Here is a 16,212-nt window from a genome sequence, read left to right as displayed (position 1 = left end):
AACCACCATTAACCACATTTAATCGCAATAAGCTCAGTGTTTTGTTACATTCGATAATAAGCAAGGTGTAATCTTTCAAATTCTGTCTATTTGATGACGAAATTCAAACATTAAATGTCGTTTTGGCGCTCTTTGATGTGGCGTGACAGATCACCGTAGGCTACTAGGCTCCTCATTTCAAGCGGCAGCGCGGAGCGCGAGTAAACGCGATTCTCTTCCTCAGTTACAGAATAAACATGAATGGACACCTGAAGGTATGTTGAAAGATACAGTATACTTACTGAAAGGCATCATAACTCGTGTAATCGCTCAGTCAGTGTTTCAACAGCGGAAATATGTCAATAAAACGCTTCTTTTTTCACATAGCTTTATTTACCTCAGGCAAGTCATTCAGTGTCCACAGCTTGTTGGTTTGCTAAGGAAATGAACTCTTTCACTAAATAAATGCACTATATTAGCCTATATATTATATTTTACTTAACCTGTTAATGACATCTTGATTATTTTATGTATGTTTAAAATATCTGTCATGAAAATGACAGCAACTGTGTAAATTATTATATTTCAATAATAAATTAGAGTAAAAACATATGTTAATGTAAAAACTGCCTTATGTGCAGTTTACATGTTTTCATACAATTTGTTACTTGAGTGTTGATTATTATTATATCTAAAAATAAATAGCAACTGAATTTAGGCTAAAAGTCTTGGCTCTGTTGTTAAGCTTTAATGTTATAGTAATGTGCAAGTAAGGGCTCCTATATAGTTTACAGCATTAGCAGATAATTAGTTTTATCCTTGCGAAACGTTTACTTGTAATTGAATTAATTTAAAGACAAGGACACAATTTGTTAATTAAATTATCTGTTTAAAAACAAAAACAATTTTAGCTTTCTAAACCCCCCACTCCACCTAAATGAACCGAACCGAACCGAACCGAGACGTCAAAACCGTGGGACGTACCGAACCGTCAGTTTTGTGTATCGTTACACCCCTAGTGTGTACTCACGGGATGTTTTAGAGGCGAAGACGGTGACTCTGGAGCCTGTGATGAGCTGTGTGTGTGTGTGTGTGTGTGTGTGTGTGTGTGTGTGTGTGAGTGTGAGTGTGAGTGTGTGTGTGTGTGTGTGTGTGTGTGTGTGTGTGAGTGTGTGTGTGTGTGTGTGTGTGTGTGTGTGAGTGTGTGAGTGTGTGTGTGAGTGTGTGTGTGTGTGTGTGTGTGAGTGTGTGTGTGTGTGTGTGTGTGTGTGTGTGTGTGTGTGTGAGTGTGTGTGTGTGTACTCACGGGATCTTTTAGAGGCGAGATCGGTGACTCTGGAGCCTGTGATGAGCTGTGTGTGTGTGTGTGTGAGTGTGTGAGTGTGTGTGTGAGTGTGTGTGTGTGTGTGTGTGTGTGTGTGTGTACTCACGGGATGTTTTAGAGGCGAGGACGGTGACTCTGGAGCCTGTGATGAGCTGGAAGCCTAAAGCACTGTCGTTATTCTCCATCTTCTCAGAGAACTCTGAAACACAGAAACAGAAATGAAGTTCAATACACAATGATGTACAGTATCACGGTGTCCACGACACGTGATAAAAGCCTCTTCTCCATGTTAATGAGTGTTTGTCCTAACCAGCCGCGACGGCGACACGCGATGTTTCCATAGAGACGGTTTCTACTTTTCTGTGACGTCGCGCTGGAACAACAAACACAAAGTGTGGCGATGATAATCTCAGGTACTGTTTATGAGCTTTATTTAATGTTAAAGGCGTGTCATGTGACTCTGAATATCATTTAGTGCTCCAGCTTTGTAGATGTTAAAGCAACAGTGGATAATTCACCTCAGATCTTGAAATTAAACAAATGGAAACAAGAACGTTCAAACTGTGTATTCTTTGACAGATCGTTTTAGTAACTCAGTATGTATTTTTAATAATGTTTAAATGGTGTAATGTTTGTGAATTTGATTATGTAGACTTATCCATTTTCTTGCGAGTGCCGTCAAGATTCTCTGGTGCTGCGAGACTCCGCCCACACACTGTTCTGATTGGCTGTGAGCTTAGATTGATTTTGACGCATCTCGCAGTCGAGTCGTGTCTTGTGTGTCAAATTATTTGTCGCTGGAATCTTATCGCATCGCGTCTGGTTAGGACACGGTGTAAAACAGCGTATCTCTACAGTTATTTCCACCTCTGTCCGAGAAACACAGACACACACTGTCATACATCCTGTGGCAGTGGATTCTCCACAACGACACCAGTCCTCCTGCAATGACACTGAGTACCGGTCGATTCGGGAACATTTAAACATAACACTCATCTGACGTTTGATGGACTGCAGATTAGAGGCTTTTTAAAGGAAAATAAATATTATAGGAACATTAATGATGTTCACTGACAGTCTCATACCCGAGTAATGATGTGTGATCTCATGACACTGCTAGAGTACATCCATACAGGAGCACTGCTTCTCCAGCGTCCTCTCCTCAGGATCACAGGCACGTGTGTGGGTGTGGGTGTGTGAGTGAGTGTGTGTGTGTGTGTGTGAGTGAGAGAGAGAGAGAGAGAGAGAGAGTGAGTGTGTGTGTGTGTGTGTGTGTGTGTGTGTGTGTGTGTGGTGAGTGAGTGTGTGTGTGTTGAGCTGAATCTCAGAAATGAGTCTCAGAGAACTACACTTCCCAGAATGCACCAGCAGCAAACCGGCTGCTAGTCACCTGATCAATCATCACTGATTTGGAGCACCTGTGAAGACATGGAGGTCCTCAGTTATTTAGAGGAACAAACTTCACAGAGAAGACACTCCAAGTTCACTCACTCGTAGGTTTGGTCCAAAGACGCCAATGGTTGGTGAAATATTTTATTAACTTTCATAGTGTTTGAAATGGTGTTATTCAATGTAAAAGGCTTAAGTGGGTAATTAATCATAAAATGTATTTAAAATGTTTACTTAAACGTTTAAACTCATTCAATGTTTAACTGAAATGTTTAGTTAAAATGATAACTTTTGTTCTTTGTCTTTAAAGGTTTACAACCTAATTCATTGAACATACCAATCAACCAATCAACAAAGCCAAAATAAAAATGATTGAGTTGGAAATTTGAGTTGTCCTTGTGTCCTTTGGAAATTGAACAAGAGTAGGACTTGACAGTTGTAAACCACGCGGAGCGGCCTGGCCCTGAGGATAAACGGCTTCAGATCCAGAAATAAGCTGTTGACGCAGAGGAAGTCAAGATGGCGGAAGATGTCCTGGGGAAGTCGGTCCAGCAGCTCAAAAAGGAGAGGACCACTGCAAAAAGCAGCTTCACCAGACAAGCCAACTTCATTTCAAGAGGAGCAAGCAGCATGCTTCAAGTGGAGTTAAGGGAAGAATTCACTAAGCTTTCAGTCTGTTTCAGAAAGATGCTCGATGCCAATGATGACTACAGGATTGGACTTGAGGCTGACATTAAGACTGAAGATGAGGAAGCAGGTCTTGATGAACAGCAAGAGGCTGACATTGATAGATCTGTAAATGAAGGTGAAGCAAAGTTGGAGGAGATAAGGGACATTGTCCAAACAAACCTGTGGTCGAGGTATGGAAGGAGTGAACTTCTTGTGGCAATCCTGGAAGCAGAAAAAGCTAATGATAAAGCGGCTGATGTACCTGTGGAAAGTGCCAATTTAGAGGGCTATGAAGTGCACCTCGCTCTCTTGGAAAAAAGAATAAAAGAAGCCAGCTCAGCAATGTCAACATGGGAGAGATGGATCCCTGTAGAATTAAAGGACGAATTAGATGGAAGAGTCAAGGACATAAGAGCATCCTACTACAGGCTTGAGTTAAGGAAAGCCGAATTCAACGAGCAAGGCACAGGAGTGAAACTACTACCCCTACCGGCAACATCCACTCCAATAGTGAGAATCAAGCCAACCTCTCTACCTATCATTAATGGAAGCAAGAGAGAATATCACAGATGGAGGAAAGACTGGGAAAGCCTGCAAAAGCAGGGAGAGCCATCCGGATCAATTGAAGTGAAGAAAATTCAACTCTTGGGGAGTGTGGATGACAAAATCTCAAAAGACCTCAGACTTTCAACCTACACCACTGCCAGTGACATGTTCAGAGTCCTGGAAAACAGATATGGCAACAAGTCAACCATCATAGTGGAAGTCCTTGAGGAGCTGGAGAAGATGCCACATGTGAAAGGGAACCAGCCAAGAAAGGTCATTGACCTCATACAGTCAGTAGAGAAAGCCCTAGCAGATCTTACAGAGTTAGGAAACTCTGGAGCCATAAAGAACCCACTGGTAATTAAGACCATTGAAAGCAAGTTGCCTGACTTTATTAAAAGAGACTGGGTGATGTTCATGGTTGAACCCAGAAACAATGTCACATCAGACAACCACTTTGTCATGCTCTTGAAGTTCCTGAAAAGTCAAGAAGAAATACTAGAGAGACTCGAACAGCTCAGAACTGTGTGAGAAATTAGATTGTTCAGACAAGAAGTATGATCGAAAGATTGCCTCAACAAAAACCACAAAGAAAGAAGAGCTTGATGAGGTATGTGGTGTGTCTGTGGTGATAGTGGGCACAACAACAAAATCTTCTGTAGAAAGTTCAAAAGACTTAAGCTACCTGAAAAAAAAGCTGTTTTGAGAAAGCTGGGAGCATGCAGAAAATGTCTCGGATGCCATGATGAAGATGGATACTGCAGAGACACTTTCCTATGCAGAAATAAAGACTGTAAAAGGGAAGGTGGTGCCCCAGACCACCATTTTTTCCTCTGCCCAAAAGGAGAAGTCAAAAGAGGGGAAGAGAGAAAGCGTGGAAAAGACGGAAAAGGTGAAATCAAACTAACGGAGGAACAAGAGGAGATCTTGTCTGAACTTTCCCCAGAAATGGCAGATAGATGCAGAAAGGCTTTCACCAACACCAGCAAAACCGCAGTGACACTTGATGTTTCAGGCCAGTCTGAGCTACTGCAGAGGAATGGGCTCTCTGAACTTCCTGTCATCATGATGTTAATGCAAGTCACTGCAAACGCAGGGCAGAAGATTGGGACTTTAACTGACCTTGCTTCAGATACAAATTATATTACCCATAAGGCTGCTGAAAGACTGAGGTTAAGACATGAGAAGATAACTTTAGTTGTGCATGGGGTTGGTGGTATGGCCATGGAAGTGAAAACACAAAGGTATCTCCTCAAAGTCAGAATCAAGACACCTAAAAGAACAGAGAGAGCTCATGAAATGGTCTGCTACGGCTTGGATGAAATCGCCAGAGTGCATCAAGTAATTGAACCTGAGAAGTTGAGAAAATTCTTTCCAGAAGTCAAACTTAAAGAATTGGAAAGGCCAGAAGAGGTTGAACTTCTCATTAGCCACCGAGAGGGAAGACTCGCTCCCCAGAGGGTAAAAATCATCGTAGACCTCGTCTTGTGGGAGGGTCCATTGGGGAAGACGGTGGGTGGAGCACATCCCGACTTATTTGAAGAAGTGGAGGTTGCAGTATATGAGTCCAAAACACACTTCGCTCGCTCCATGAGAACAGCAGCTGTCAAATATCAAGAAATCACAAGTCCAACAACTGTCACAGCTCAGCTACAACAGGAGGATGTGGCTCAGACCAATTTTACAGCTGCCAGTAACCGTGAGTTCCTTGAGTGGTGGCACTGGGACAGCATCGGAGCTGCATGTGAGCCAAGATGTGGAGGTTGCCGATGTGGAAACTGTCCACCAGGAGGAAAAGAAATGACCCTGGCAGAGGAGAGGGAACTGGAGATTATTAAAGGAGGCCTCACCTACAAGAAGGGGGATGCTCACACACCAGCTCCACATTGGGATGCAATGTATCCTTGGATGGTAGATCCAACCTCTCTCCCAAACAACAAAGGTGCAGTTCAGGCTTGTTTCTTAAGGATGGAAAAGCAACTAAGCAGAGAGCCAGATTGGAAAATGGCATATGCTACCCAGATCCATGAGATGGTCGAACGAGGCGCAGCCATAAAACTCACCAACAAAATCATGGACGAGTGGATCGGACCAGTGTGGTACGTAAGCCACCTGGTGGCGCCAAATCCTCATTCGGTGACAACACCAATCCGTATTGTATGGAATAGTAGTCAGAAATACAAAGGCATGAGTATGAATGATCTTCTTCTGAAGGGACCAGACGTTCTCAACCCTATCAGAGCTGTCCTGCTGAGGTTCAGAGAAGGGACGTATGCATCTCTAGGAGACATCAAAAAGATGTACAACTCCGTATGGCTGGAGGAGCGTGAGATGCATCTTCACAGGTTCCTCTGGAGGGACAGCCCAGATGAAGAGATAAGTGAATATGCAATTACCAGAGTCAACATTGGGGACAGACCTGCTGGTTGCATTGCTCAGTTGGCTATGAGGGAAACAGCACGCCTGCCCAACTTTGTTCACTTGGAGGATGAGCGCAGAGTCATTGAAGAGGACAGTTATGTGGATGACCTCTTAACCTCCCAAAATGACCTAAATAAACTTGACAAAATCCCAGCAAATGTTGAAGAGATCTTGAAAGCTGGAGGTTTCTTCCTCAAACCATGGGTCCGGTCAGGGCAAAGTGGGAGGCAAGGAATGGAGACGGAGGATCTAACAGAGACACAAGGTAAAACCTTAATTCTTCCAAATCAAATGAGGGACGAAGACAACAAAGCCTTGGGTATTGGCTACCAAATGGATGAAGACAAGCTCTACATGTTAATCTCAGTTAACTTTTCCAAAAGGAAAAAGAAGATGAGAGTTGGGAAAGATCTTCTCAAGGAGGAGAGCCCTCTTAAGCCAAGTGGCTGGACTGTACGACCCAATTGGCTTAATTACACCTGCCAAACAAAAAGGAGCAATTCTTGTAAGAAAGGCATTCCAAGAGGGAGGAGGTGGGAAACTAACCCAAGAAACCTGGGACCAACCTCTCTCAGAAAGCCTCAGAGAAGAAGCTATAAAGCTTTTTGAAGAATATGTGCAGCTTGGACAGGTGAAATTCCACAGGAGCCTCACACCAGCTGGCTGGGAAGGGAAACCTTGGGGCATCACATTCTCTGATGGAAGTGACAAATCCTGTGGAGCTGTGATGTACTTAAGATGGGAGACAAGTCAAGGCACTGAAGTTCGATTTGTTGAATCAAAAGCCAAGCTGACACCCCTGGATCAGAAGGGAGAAGCTGTAAAAGCTGAGATCTGTGGAGCTGTTTTCGCAGCCAGGATTAGGAAGTATGTAGAAAAGCATGCTTGAATGAAGATTGAGAGATGGTTCCATCTACTCGACAGTCAAACGGTCTTGGGAGCCATTCAAAGAGTCAGCTATGGGTACAAAACCTTCTTTGCAAATAGAGTGGGTGAAATCCAGAAGGCTGGACTAGTGCAAGACTGGTGGTGGATCCGTGGAGATCTAAACATAGCTGACATTATAACAAGAGGGGGCGCTCCTGAAGATTTGAAGGAGAACTCCACATGGCAAAATGGACCAGAGTTCCTGAAGTGGCCAGTGGAGAAGTGGCCTATAAGATCAGCTGGAGAGGTAGCAGCTCATGCCAGGGAGAGTGTAAACAAGCTCCAGAGGAAGGCATTCTCAGGTGCATTAACAAGAGCTCAAGCAAGAAGGAGTCAGCAGAAAGAAGACCAACGAGGCACTCAGGAAAGTCCAAAGAGTGAAACTCAAGAGGGAATACCTGTGGAAAATCCATCTCTTCTAAAAAGAGACTGCTACTTCTACACTGCTCCCATAGGGGTGGTAGTGGCGCAATGGATAAGACACATGCCTTTGGTGTGAGAGACCCGGGTTCGAATCCACTGTGAGACACCAATGTGTCCCTGAGCAAGACACTTAACCCCTAGTTGCTCCAGAGGCGTGCGACCTCTGACATATATAGCAATTGTAAGTCGCTTTGGATAGAAGCGTCAGCTAAATGAATAAATGTAAATGTAAATGTAAAAAGGAAGCCCACTGGCTGGGTTAAAGATCTTGTGGAAGTAAGAAGATCCAGTAGCCTGTCCAAACTGGTGAGAGTCGTTGCCTGGGTTTGTCTAGCTACCAAGCAGTGGCTGAAGAGGAAGTGCCGGGTCCCTAAACAGTCCAAGTGGGAGATAAGATCACCCAAGCAAGCTGTGCTAACTGTCAAAGAACGAGAAGATGCACTCAAAGACATCTTCCTTGCAGCTCAAAAAGGTACAGTTTTTTCAGACACAACTCTAAGCAGATTGGCAGTATACAAAGATGTGAACTCTGGATTGCTAGTTTGTGGAGGCAGAATTCAGACTTTCAACGAAGAGAAGACAGCAGTGCCAGTTTTACCATTTGAAGCATGGGTGTCTACACTGCTGGCACAGGAATCCCACAAAGCAAACCATGAGGGAGTGGCAGGAACCCTTCTCCGGATGAGGAAGAAAGCCTGGGTAATAAAAGGCCGTAGACTTGCCAAGAAAATGGTTGACAGCTGTGTGGTCTGCAGGAAAAACAAGGCAAAACGGTGTCAACAAATCATGGCTGACCTGCCTCTAGAGCGAACAGGCCCGGCTGCACCTTCTGAATTCACCACTATGGACCTGTTCGGGCCTTATGAAGTGAAAGATGAGATCAAGAGGAGAACTAGACTCAGAGTATGGGGAATAGTCTTCTGCTGCATGGCTTCCAGAGCCATACACACTGAAGTGGTGAGTGACATGTCATCTGAAGGATTCCTGCTAGCCTATCAAAGGTTCACTTCACTGAGAGGACACCCTAGGAAACTCTGGTCAGACCCTGGCACTAATTTTGTGGGAGCCAAACCTGCACTAGAGAAGCTTCACAAATTCCTTAACCGACTAAACAAGTCTGATATTGAAGACACAGCTGCCAAGCATGGTACAGAATGGTCGTGGAAGATTCACCCTGCAGACTCTCCCCATAGGAATGGTGCAGCAGAGGCAGCTGTCAAAGTAGTGAAGCGGGCGTTGAGCAACCTTGGTGGAGATGGTGTTTTCACATGGGGAGAATTCCAAACTTTTCTCTTCATGGCAGCCAATCTTGCAAATGAGAGACCCATCGATGCAAGAACTCAAAGCAGAGAAGACTGTGTAGAGTACATCACCCCAAATTCTCTGCTTTTAGGACGTGCCAATCCAAAGGGAGACCCTGGAGATTTCCAGTTTGATGGCTACCCTTATAAAAGACTTAAACATATTCAAGCAGAGGTAAGCAATTTCTGGAAGAAGTGGAGCCAATTGGCTGGACCTAATCTGTTCATTAGAAACAAATGGCACACTAAAGAGCGAAATGTGGCTGTTGGAGATGTGGTCTGGTTGGCTGATCAAAACGCCCTGAGAGGACAGTACAAGCTGGCTAGAGTGGTCAGTGTCAATGCTGACAGCAAAGGCATCGTAAGAGATGTGCTTGTGAAGACATTTCCCAGCTATCCTGTTCACATCACAAAGGCAAACAGCAAAGAAGGGCCTACAAGAGCTAACGGAGAAAGAACCAAGAGACTTCAAACCAAAATCCCAGCCACAATTCTTCATAGAGATGTCAGACGCCTTGTCATTCTACTTCCCACTGAAGAACAAGCAAAGGTGTGAAGGGCTTGTGTGACCTCTCTGGTTTTGAAAAAACCAGGAGCTCAAGTGGGAGGTGTTGAGCTGAATCTCAGAAATGAGTCTCAGTAACTACACTTCCCAGAATGCACCAGCAGCAAACCGGCTGCTAGTCACCTGATCAATCATCACTGATTTGGAGCACCTGTGAAGACATGGAGGTCCTCAGTTATTTAGAGGAACAAACTTCACAGAGAAGACACTCCAAGTTCACTCACTCGTAGGTTTGGTCCAAAGACGCCAATGGTTGGTGAAATATTTTATTAACTTTCATAGTGTTTGAAATGGTGTTATTCAATGTAAAAGGCTTAAGTGGGTAATTAATCATAAAATGTATTTAAAATGTTTACTTAAACGTTTAAACTCATTCAATGTTTAACTGAAATGTTTAGTTAAAATGATAACTTTTGTTCTTTGTCTTTAAAGGTTTACAACCTAATTCATTGAACATACCAATCAACTGACAAAGCCAAAATAAAAATGATTGAGTTGGAAATTTGAGTTGGAAGTGTGTGTGTGTGTGTGTGTGTGTTTTTGTGTGTGTGTGTGTGTTTTTGTGTGTGTGTGTGTGTTTTTGTGTGTGTGTGTTTTTGTGTGTGTGTGTTTTTGTGTGTGTGTGTGTGTTTTTGTGAGTGTGTGTTTTTGTGAGTGTGTGTTTTTGTGAGTGTGTGTTTTTGTGTGTTTTTGTGTGTGTGTGTTTTTGTGTGTGTGTGTTTTTGTGTGTGTGTGTTTTTGTGTGTGTGTGTTTTTGTGTGTGTGTGTTTTTGTGTGTGTGTGTGTGTGTGTTTTTGTGTGTGTGTGTTTTTGTGTGTGTGTGTTTTTGTGTGTGTGTGTTTTATATTACATTGTGGGAACCAAATGTCCCCACAAGGATAGTAAAACCTGAGATCACCTCCATTGTGGGGACCAGCCAGCGGTCCCCATGAGGGGAATGGGTAAATAAACATACTAAATAATATTTTTATGAAAATGCAGAAAGTGTTCTGTGATGGGTAGGGTTAGTGTAAGGGGACAGAATATACAGTTTGTACTGTATAAAAACCATTAAGTCTATGGGGAGTCCCCACAAAGATAGTGAACCAGACGTGTGTGAGAGAGAGAGAGAGAGAGAGAGAGAGAGAGAGAGAGAGAGTGTGTGTGAGAGAGAGAGAGAGTGTGTGTGTGTGTGTGTGTGAGAGAGAGAGAGAGTGTGTGTGAGAGAGTGTGTGTGAGAGAGAGTGTGTGAGAGAGAGAGAGAGAGTGAGTGAGTGAGTGAGTGAGTGAGTGAGTGAGTGAGTGAGTGAGTGAGTGAGTGAGTGAGTGAGTGAGTGAGTGTGTGTGTGTGTGTGTGTGTGTGATCTCATGACACTGCTAGAGTACATCCATACAGGAGCACTGCTTCTCCAGCGTCCTCTCCTCAGGATCACAGGCACGTGTGAGTGAGAGTGAGAGTGAGAGTGAGAGAGTGAGAGTGAGAGTGAGAGTGAGAGTGTGTGATCTCATGACACTGCTAGAGTACATCCATACAGGAGCACTTCTTCTCCAGCGTCCTCTCCTCAGGATCACAGGCACGTGTGTGAGTGTGTGTGAGAGAGAGAGAGAGAGAGAGAGAGAGAGAGAGTGTGAGTGTGTGTGAGTGTGTATGATCTCATGACACTGCTAGAGTACATCCATACAGGAGCACTTCTTCTCCAGCGTCCTCTCCTCAGGATCACAGGCACGTGTGTGTGTGTGTGTGTGTGTGTGTGTGTGTGTGATTGTCAGACAGAGATAGGCTGTTATCATGAGCGCAGGACGCCGGATCCTCTGTTATCTGCCTCAGCTCAGGCTCATTATCTCAGACTGAATAAGCCTGATAACAGAGCAGACTCCACACACTCATCTACACCACACAGGGTCGCTTTCACAATCTGTCTTTTTTTGTTCCTATAAACTATTGAAAAAAATTGCTGCATTTAAAATATATATTGTCACTAAGCTGCAGCAGGACATGCCCAACTTCTTAATTGTCATTCACATACAGTGGGAGAACAAGTATTTGATACACTGCCGATTTAGCAGGTTTTCCCACTTACAAAGCATGTAGAAGTCTGTAATGTTTATCATAGGTACTCTTCAACTGTGAGTGACGGAATCTAAAACTAAAATCCAGAAAATCACATTGTATGATTTTTAAATAATTAATTTGCATTTTATTGCATGACATAAGTATTTGATACATCAGAAAAGCAGAACTTAATATTTGGTCCAGAAACCTTTGTTTACAATGACAGAGATCATACGTTTCCTGTAGTTCTTGACCAGGTTTGCACACACTGCAGGGCTTCTGGCCCACTCCTCCATACAGACCTTCTCCAGATCCTTCAGGTTTCGGGGCTGTCGCTGGGCAATACAGACTTTCAGCTCCTCCAAAGATGTTCTATTGGGTTCAGGTCTGGAGACTGGCTAGGCCACTCCAGGACCTTGAGATGCTTCTTACGGAGCCACTCCTTAGTTGCCCTGGCTGTGTGTTTCGGGTCGTTGTCATGCTGGAAGACCTAGCCACGACCCATCTTCAATGCTCTTACTGAGGGAAGGAGGTTGTTGGCCAAGATCTCGCGATACATGGCCCCATCCATCCTCCCCTCAATACGGTGCAGTCGTCCTGTCCCCTGTCCCCGTCCTGACCTCCATGCTTCACGGTTGGGATGGTGTTCTTGGGGTTGTACTCATCCTTCTTCTTCCTCCAAACACGGCGAGTGGAGTTTAGACCAAAAAGCTCTATTTTTGTCTCATCAGACCACATGACCTTCTCCCATTCCTCCTCTGGATCATCCAGATGATCATTGGCAAACTTCAGACGGGCCTGGACATGCGCTGGCTTGAGCAGGGGGACCTTGCGTGCGCTGCAGGATTTTAATCCATGACGGCGTAGTGTGTTACTAATGGTTTTCTTTGAGACTGTGGTCCCAGCTCTCTTCAGGTCATTGACCAGGTCCTGCCGTGTAGTTCTGGGTTGATCCCTCACCTTCCTCATGATCATTGATGCCCCACGGGGTGAGATCTTGCATGGTGCCCCAGACCGAGGGAGATTGACCGTCATCTTGAACTTCTTCCATTTTCTAATAATTGCGCCAACAGTTGTTGCCTTCTCACCAAGCTGCTTGCCTATTGTCCTGTAGCCCATCCCAGCCTTGTGCAGGTCTACAATTTTGTCCCTGATGTCCTTACACAGCTCTCTGGTCTTGGCCATTGTGGAGAGGTTGGAGTCTGTTTGATTGAGTGTGTGGACTGGTGTCTTTTATACAGGTAACGAGTTCAAACAGGTGCAGTTAATACAGGCAATGAGTGGAGAACAGGAGGGCTTCTTAAAGAAAAACTAACAGGTCTGTGAGAGCCGGAATTCTTACTGGTTGGTAGGTGATCAAATACTTATGTAATGCAATAAAATGCAAATTAATTACTTCACAATGTCATCATCAAAATCATACAATGTGATTTTCTGGATTTTTGTTTTAGATTCCGTCTCTCACAGTTGAAGAGTACCTATGATAAACATTACAGACTTCTGCATGCTTTGTAAGTGGGAAAACCTGCTAAATCGTTTTTTCCAGGCGGGTTTTTCCTTCTCATCTCCAGAAATATATCTAGTAGTAAAGCTAATGCAAGGGCTAGAAATCAATTAATCCTTTGCTGATACTTCTTCGTCGTCATCATGGAGAGCGCAGTTCACGGTTGCACAGCAACGACAGACGCCATGGGAGCACAAGCGCTTGTAGGAGATAGCGGCCGCGCTTTCCACACGTTTTTAGACGCAATATGTGAACGGCCTCTTGCAGAGTTGGCCAATTACAATATTTTTGTCATCCTTGATGAAATACTTCCACACATCTGACGTGTGGTGTCTGTTGGTGACGTTCGAGTAGTCGATTGTTTCCGACAGCGTCGACTAGTGGTTGAAGTAATCGATCTATCGACTACTCGACTAGTCTATGCAAGCCCTAGTGTGTGTGTGTGTGTGTGTGTGTGTGTGTGTGTGTGTGTGTGTGTGTGTATATACGTGTGTTTGTGAGTGTGTGACTGTGTGAGTGTGTGTGTGTGTGTATACATGTGTGTTTGTGTGTGCAGGGCCGTACCCACCATTGAGGTCCGGACCTCAGTAATTTTGTTGAGTGTATATAATGAAAGTTGTGAAATAATTGCCTAATATTAACTCTAATTTGGTGCTGCAATGATTCGCCCATCGTGACGATAACTGACCTCCTCATCTGAGCTGCTTCAGCACTCAAACACCCGCTCGTCAATGTCAAAATGTTTGAGTCCAATCAAAGCAAGCGGGATTCATGTTCACAGAAGCGCGAGCCGAGCGCGAATCCCAACGGACGCTTCACGCTTCAGTTAATGATCATACAGTGCGAGATAAGATGCGTGTAGCTAAACTAAACAGCTGTTCTTCGACAGAAGTTTTAAATGACTGACAGAAATAACCAGTTGGCGTAAATGAGCGCTTTTCCACTGCATGGTACGGTACGGCTCGGTTCGGTACGGCTCACTTATGATGCGTTTCCACTGCATGGTACGGTACGGTACGGCTCGCTTCGGCTCGCTTTAAATGGTACCACCTCTGTTGAGGTTCCAAGCGTACCGTACCGATACTAAAATGTGACGTGGAAACACTGCAGATCACTGATTGGTCAGACAGAATCATCACTATCAGCGTCATTGTATTTACAACACGAGACACTAAACCCGCTAGATTTAAATAGCCAGTAGACAACAGCCAACGCTGTAGCGCCTGTTTTAAAAGTATTTGTTTAAAAAAAATAGTATAAACTTCAAAAAAAGAAATGGCTGAATCGTGGTCAGTGGACGAGGTGCAGACGTTCCTCTCGTTGGTTGCCGAGGAGTGGATGGGGAAACACGGAATGAAAAATTCGCATTTAATATGATGATGTCATGGCAGTAGAGACGGCAACTATAACGATCAGTCCCACCCACTTTGAAGCGGTACTAACTGCAGTGGAAAAGCAACCGAGCTAAAGCGAACCGAACCGTGCCGTACCGAGTCGAGTCGTACCACATAGTGGAAAAGCGAAGCGAGCCGAACCGTTCTGCGCCGAGTCGAACCGAGCCGTACCATGCAGTGGAAAAGCGCCTAAAAACAGTGGAAAATATAAGCTCAATTTAACAACACAAGCACCCTTTTAAATATATTGCCATTATTATTATTATAAATATTATGTATAAATATATTTGTATAACGTTACCTCGAATGTGTTGGAATATTCACCCAGTATCAGCACTGGGACTTTTCACTGTTTGTATCCCTCCGCTTGTGTGTGTTTGCACAACTTGCATCATGAAGCCAGAAGGCGGCGACAAGAGACCGTCTTTATGAGTGAGCAATTGAACCATTGATTAAATGAACAGATTAGTCCAAAAACATTGATTAATTTAGGAAAGAAAAAGTAGCTGAAACTGATCTTTGATGCTCATACTAATTGCTCGTATGCCTCTGGACACAGAAGGATTGCATTGGTGTTTGTTTGAAATGTAACATCTATGCACAATAATCCATGAATCATTTCTTATTTAAGGCCATTCCTATTTCGAATATGTGATTGTGTATTGTCAACAATAAGCATAAACATTCTGCATTTCCATTTTGTAGTATGGATCAATCATTGCGACATTTAAACTGATTCTCATGTTTAAAAATATCTGATAAAATTCTTCCTGCTACTGCCCTCTGACATGCTTTAAAAGCTAAAGCTGCTGTTGTCCATTTCTTTGGCCTTCAAAACACCTTAAAATGCACATGTCCAGATCCTGCGTACGGCTCTGTGTGTGTGTGTGTGTGTGTGTGTGTGTGTGTGTGTGTGTGTGTGTGTGTGTATTTGGTTAAGCTGAACCCATGCCCGCTCTCCTCAGTGTAATGTAATAGTAGTGTGTGTAATGCCAGTAAAGGTTATGGATGATGATGGTGGACTTCTTGGCCAGAGACCCTGAGGTGACGCGTGATGCAGTGTGTTTCTGAACGATTCACCCATAATCCCCAGAGATGACTGCACATACTGGAGTTGTGTAAGTGTGTGTGTGGGTGCGGTACCTGGGAAGACGTCGCTGAGGCTGATGGGAGGCTTGTTGGTGTCGATGGTGATCTTGAACTTGCTGTTCTTGAGCGCTGAGGACGGGATACACACCAACCGGAGAGGCAGGACGAACTTACACTGGGACACTCGAGGGATTCCTGGCAGAGTCAACACACACACACACACACACACACACACACACACACACACACACACACACACACACACACACACACACACACACACACACACACACACACACACACACACACACACACACACACACACACACACACACACACACACACACACACACACACACACACACATTAATGCACACGACTCATTCTGCTGAAGATGAGACCCACTCAAATGCATATTTATCAGCTTTATCTTCATTTATTTCACTCTCAATGAACAACATGTGCAGCTCCTAACGTTTCTCTTCTGCTGGGATGAGGCAGTGGGAGTTTGAGGAACAGAATATAGTGGAGTTGAATTACTGAAATTTACATTTACATTTATTCATTTAGCAGACGCTTTTATCCAAAGCGACTTACAAATGAGAACAATAGAAGTAGTTAAACTAACAGTAGGACAATAATATGCAAG

The 16,212-nt window shown here is 44.1% G+C and overlaps 1 protein-coding gene across 1 annotated transcript in view; it reads right to left on the bottom strand.

Annotated features, from left to right (window-relative positions):
- bbs9 (Bardet-Biedl syndrome 9) overlaps nt 1-16,212 on the bottom strand; it is a 177,853-nt gene that overhangs the window by 103,083 nt on the left and 58,558 nt on the right. Inside the window, 1 exon segment of the mRNA XM_082150880.1 lies at nt 15,618-15,758. Coding sequence (XP_082007006.1) covers nt 15,618-15,758 — 141 coding nt within the window.

This window comes from Leuciscus leuciscus (assembly GCF_965113295.1).
Source record: "Leuciscus leuciscus genome assembly, chromosome: 20".
Classification (NCBI taxonomy): Eukaryota; Metazoa; Chordata; class Actinopteri; order Cypriniformes; family Leuciscidae; genus Leuciscus; species Leuciscus leuciscus.
Note: the sequence above shows the minus strand (reverse complement) of the source record. Positions and strands in the feature narration are given on the sequence as shown.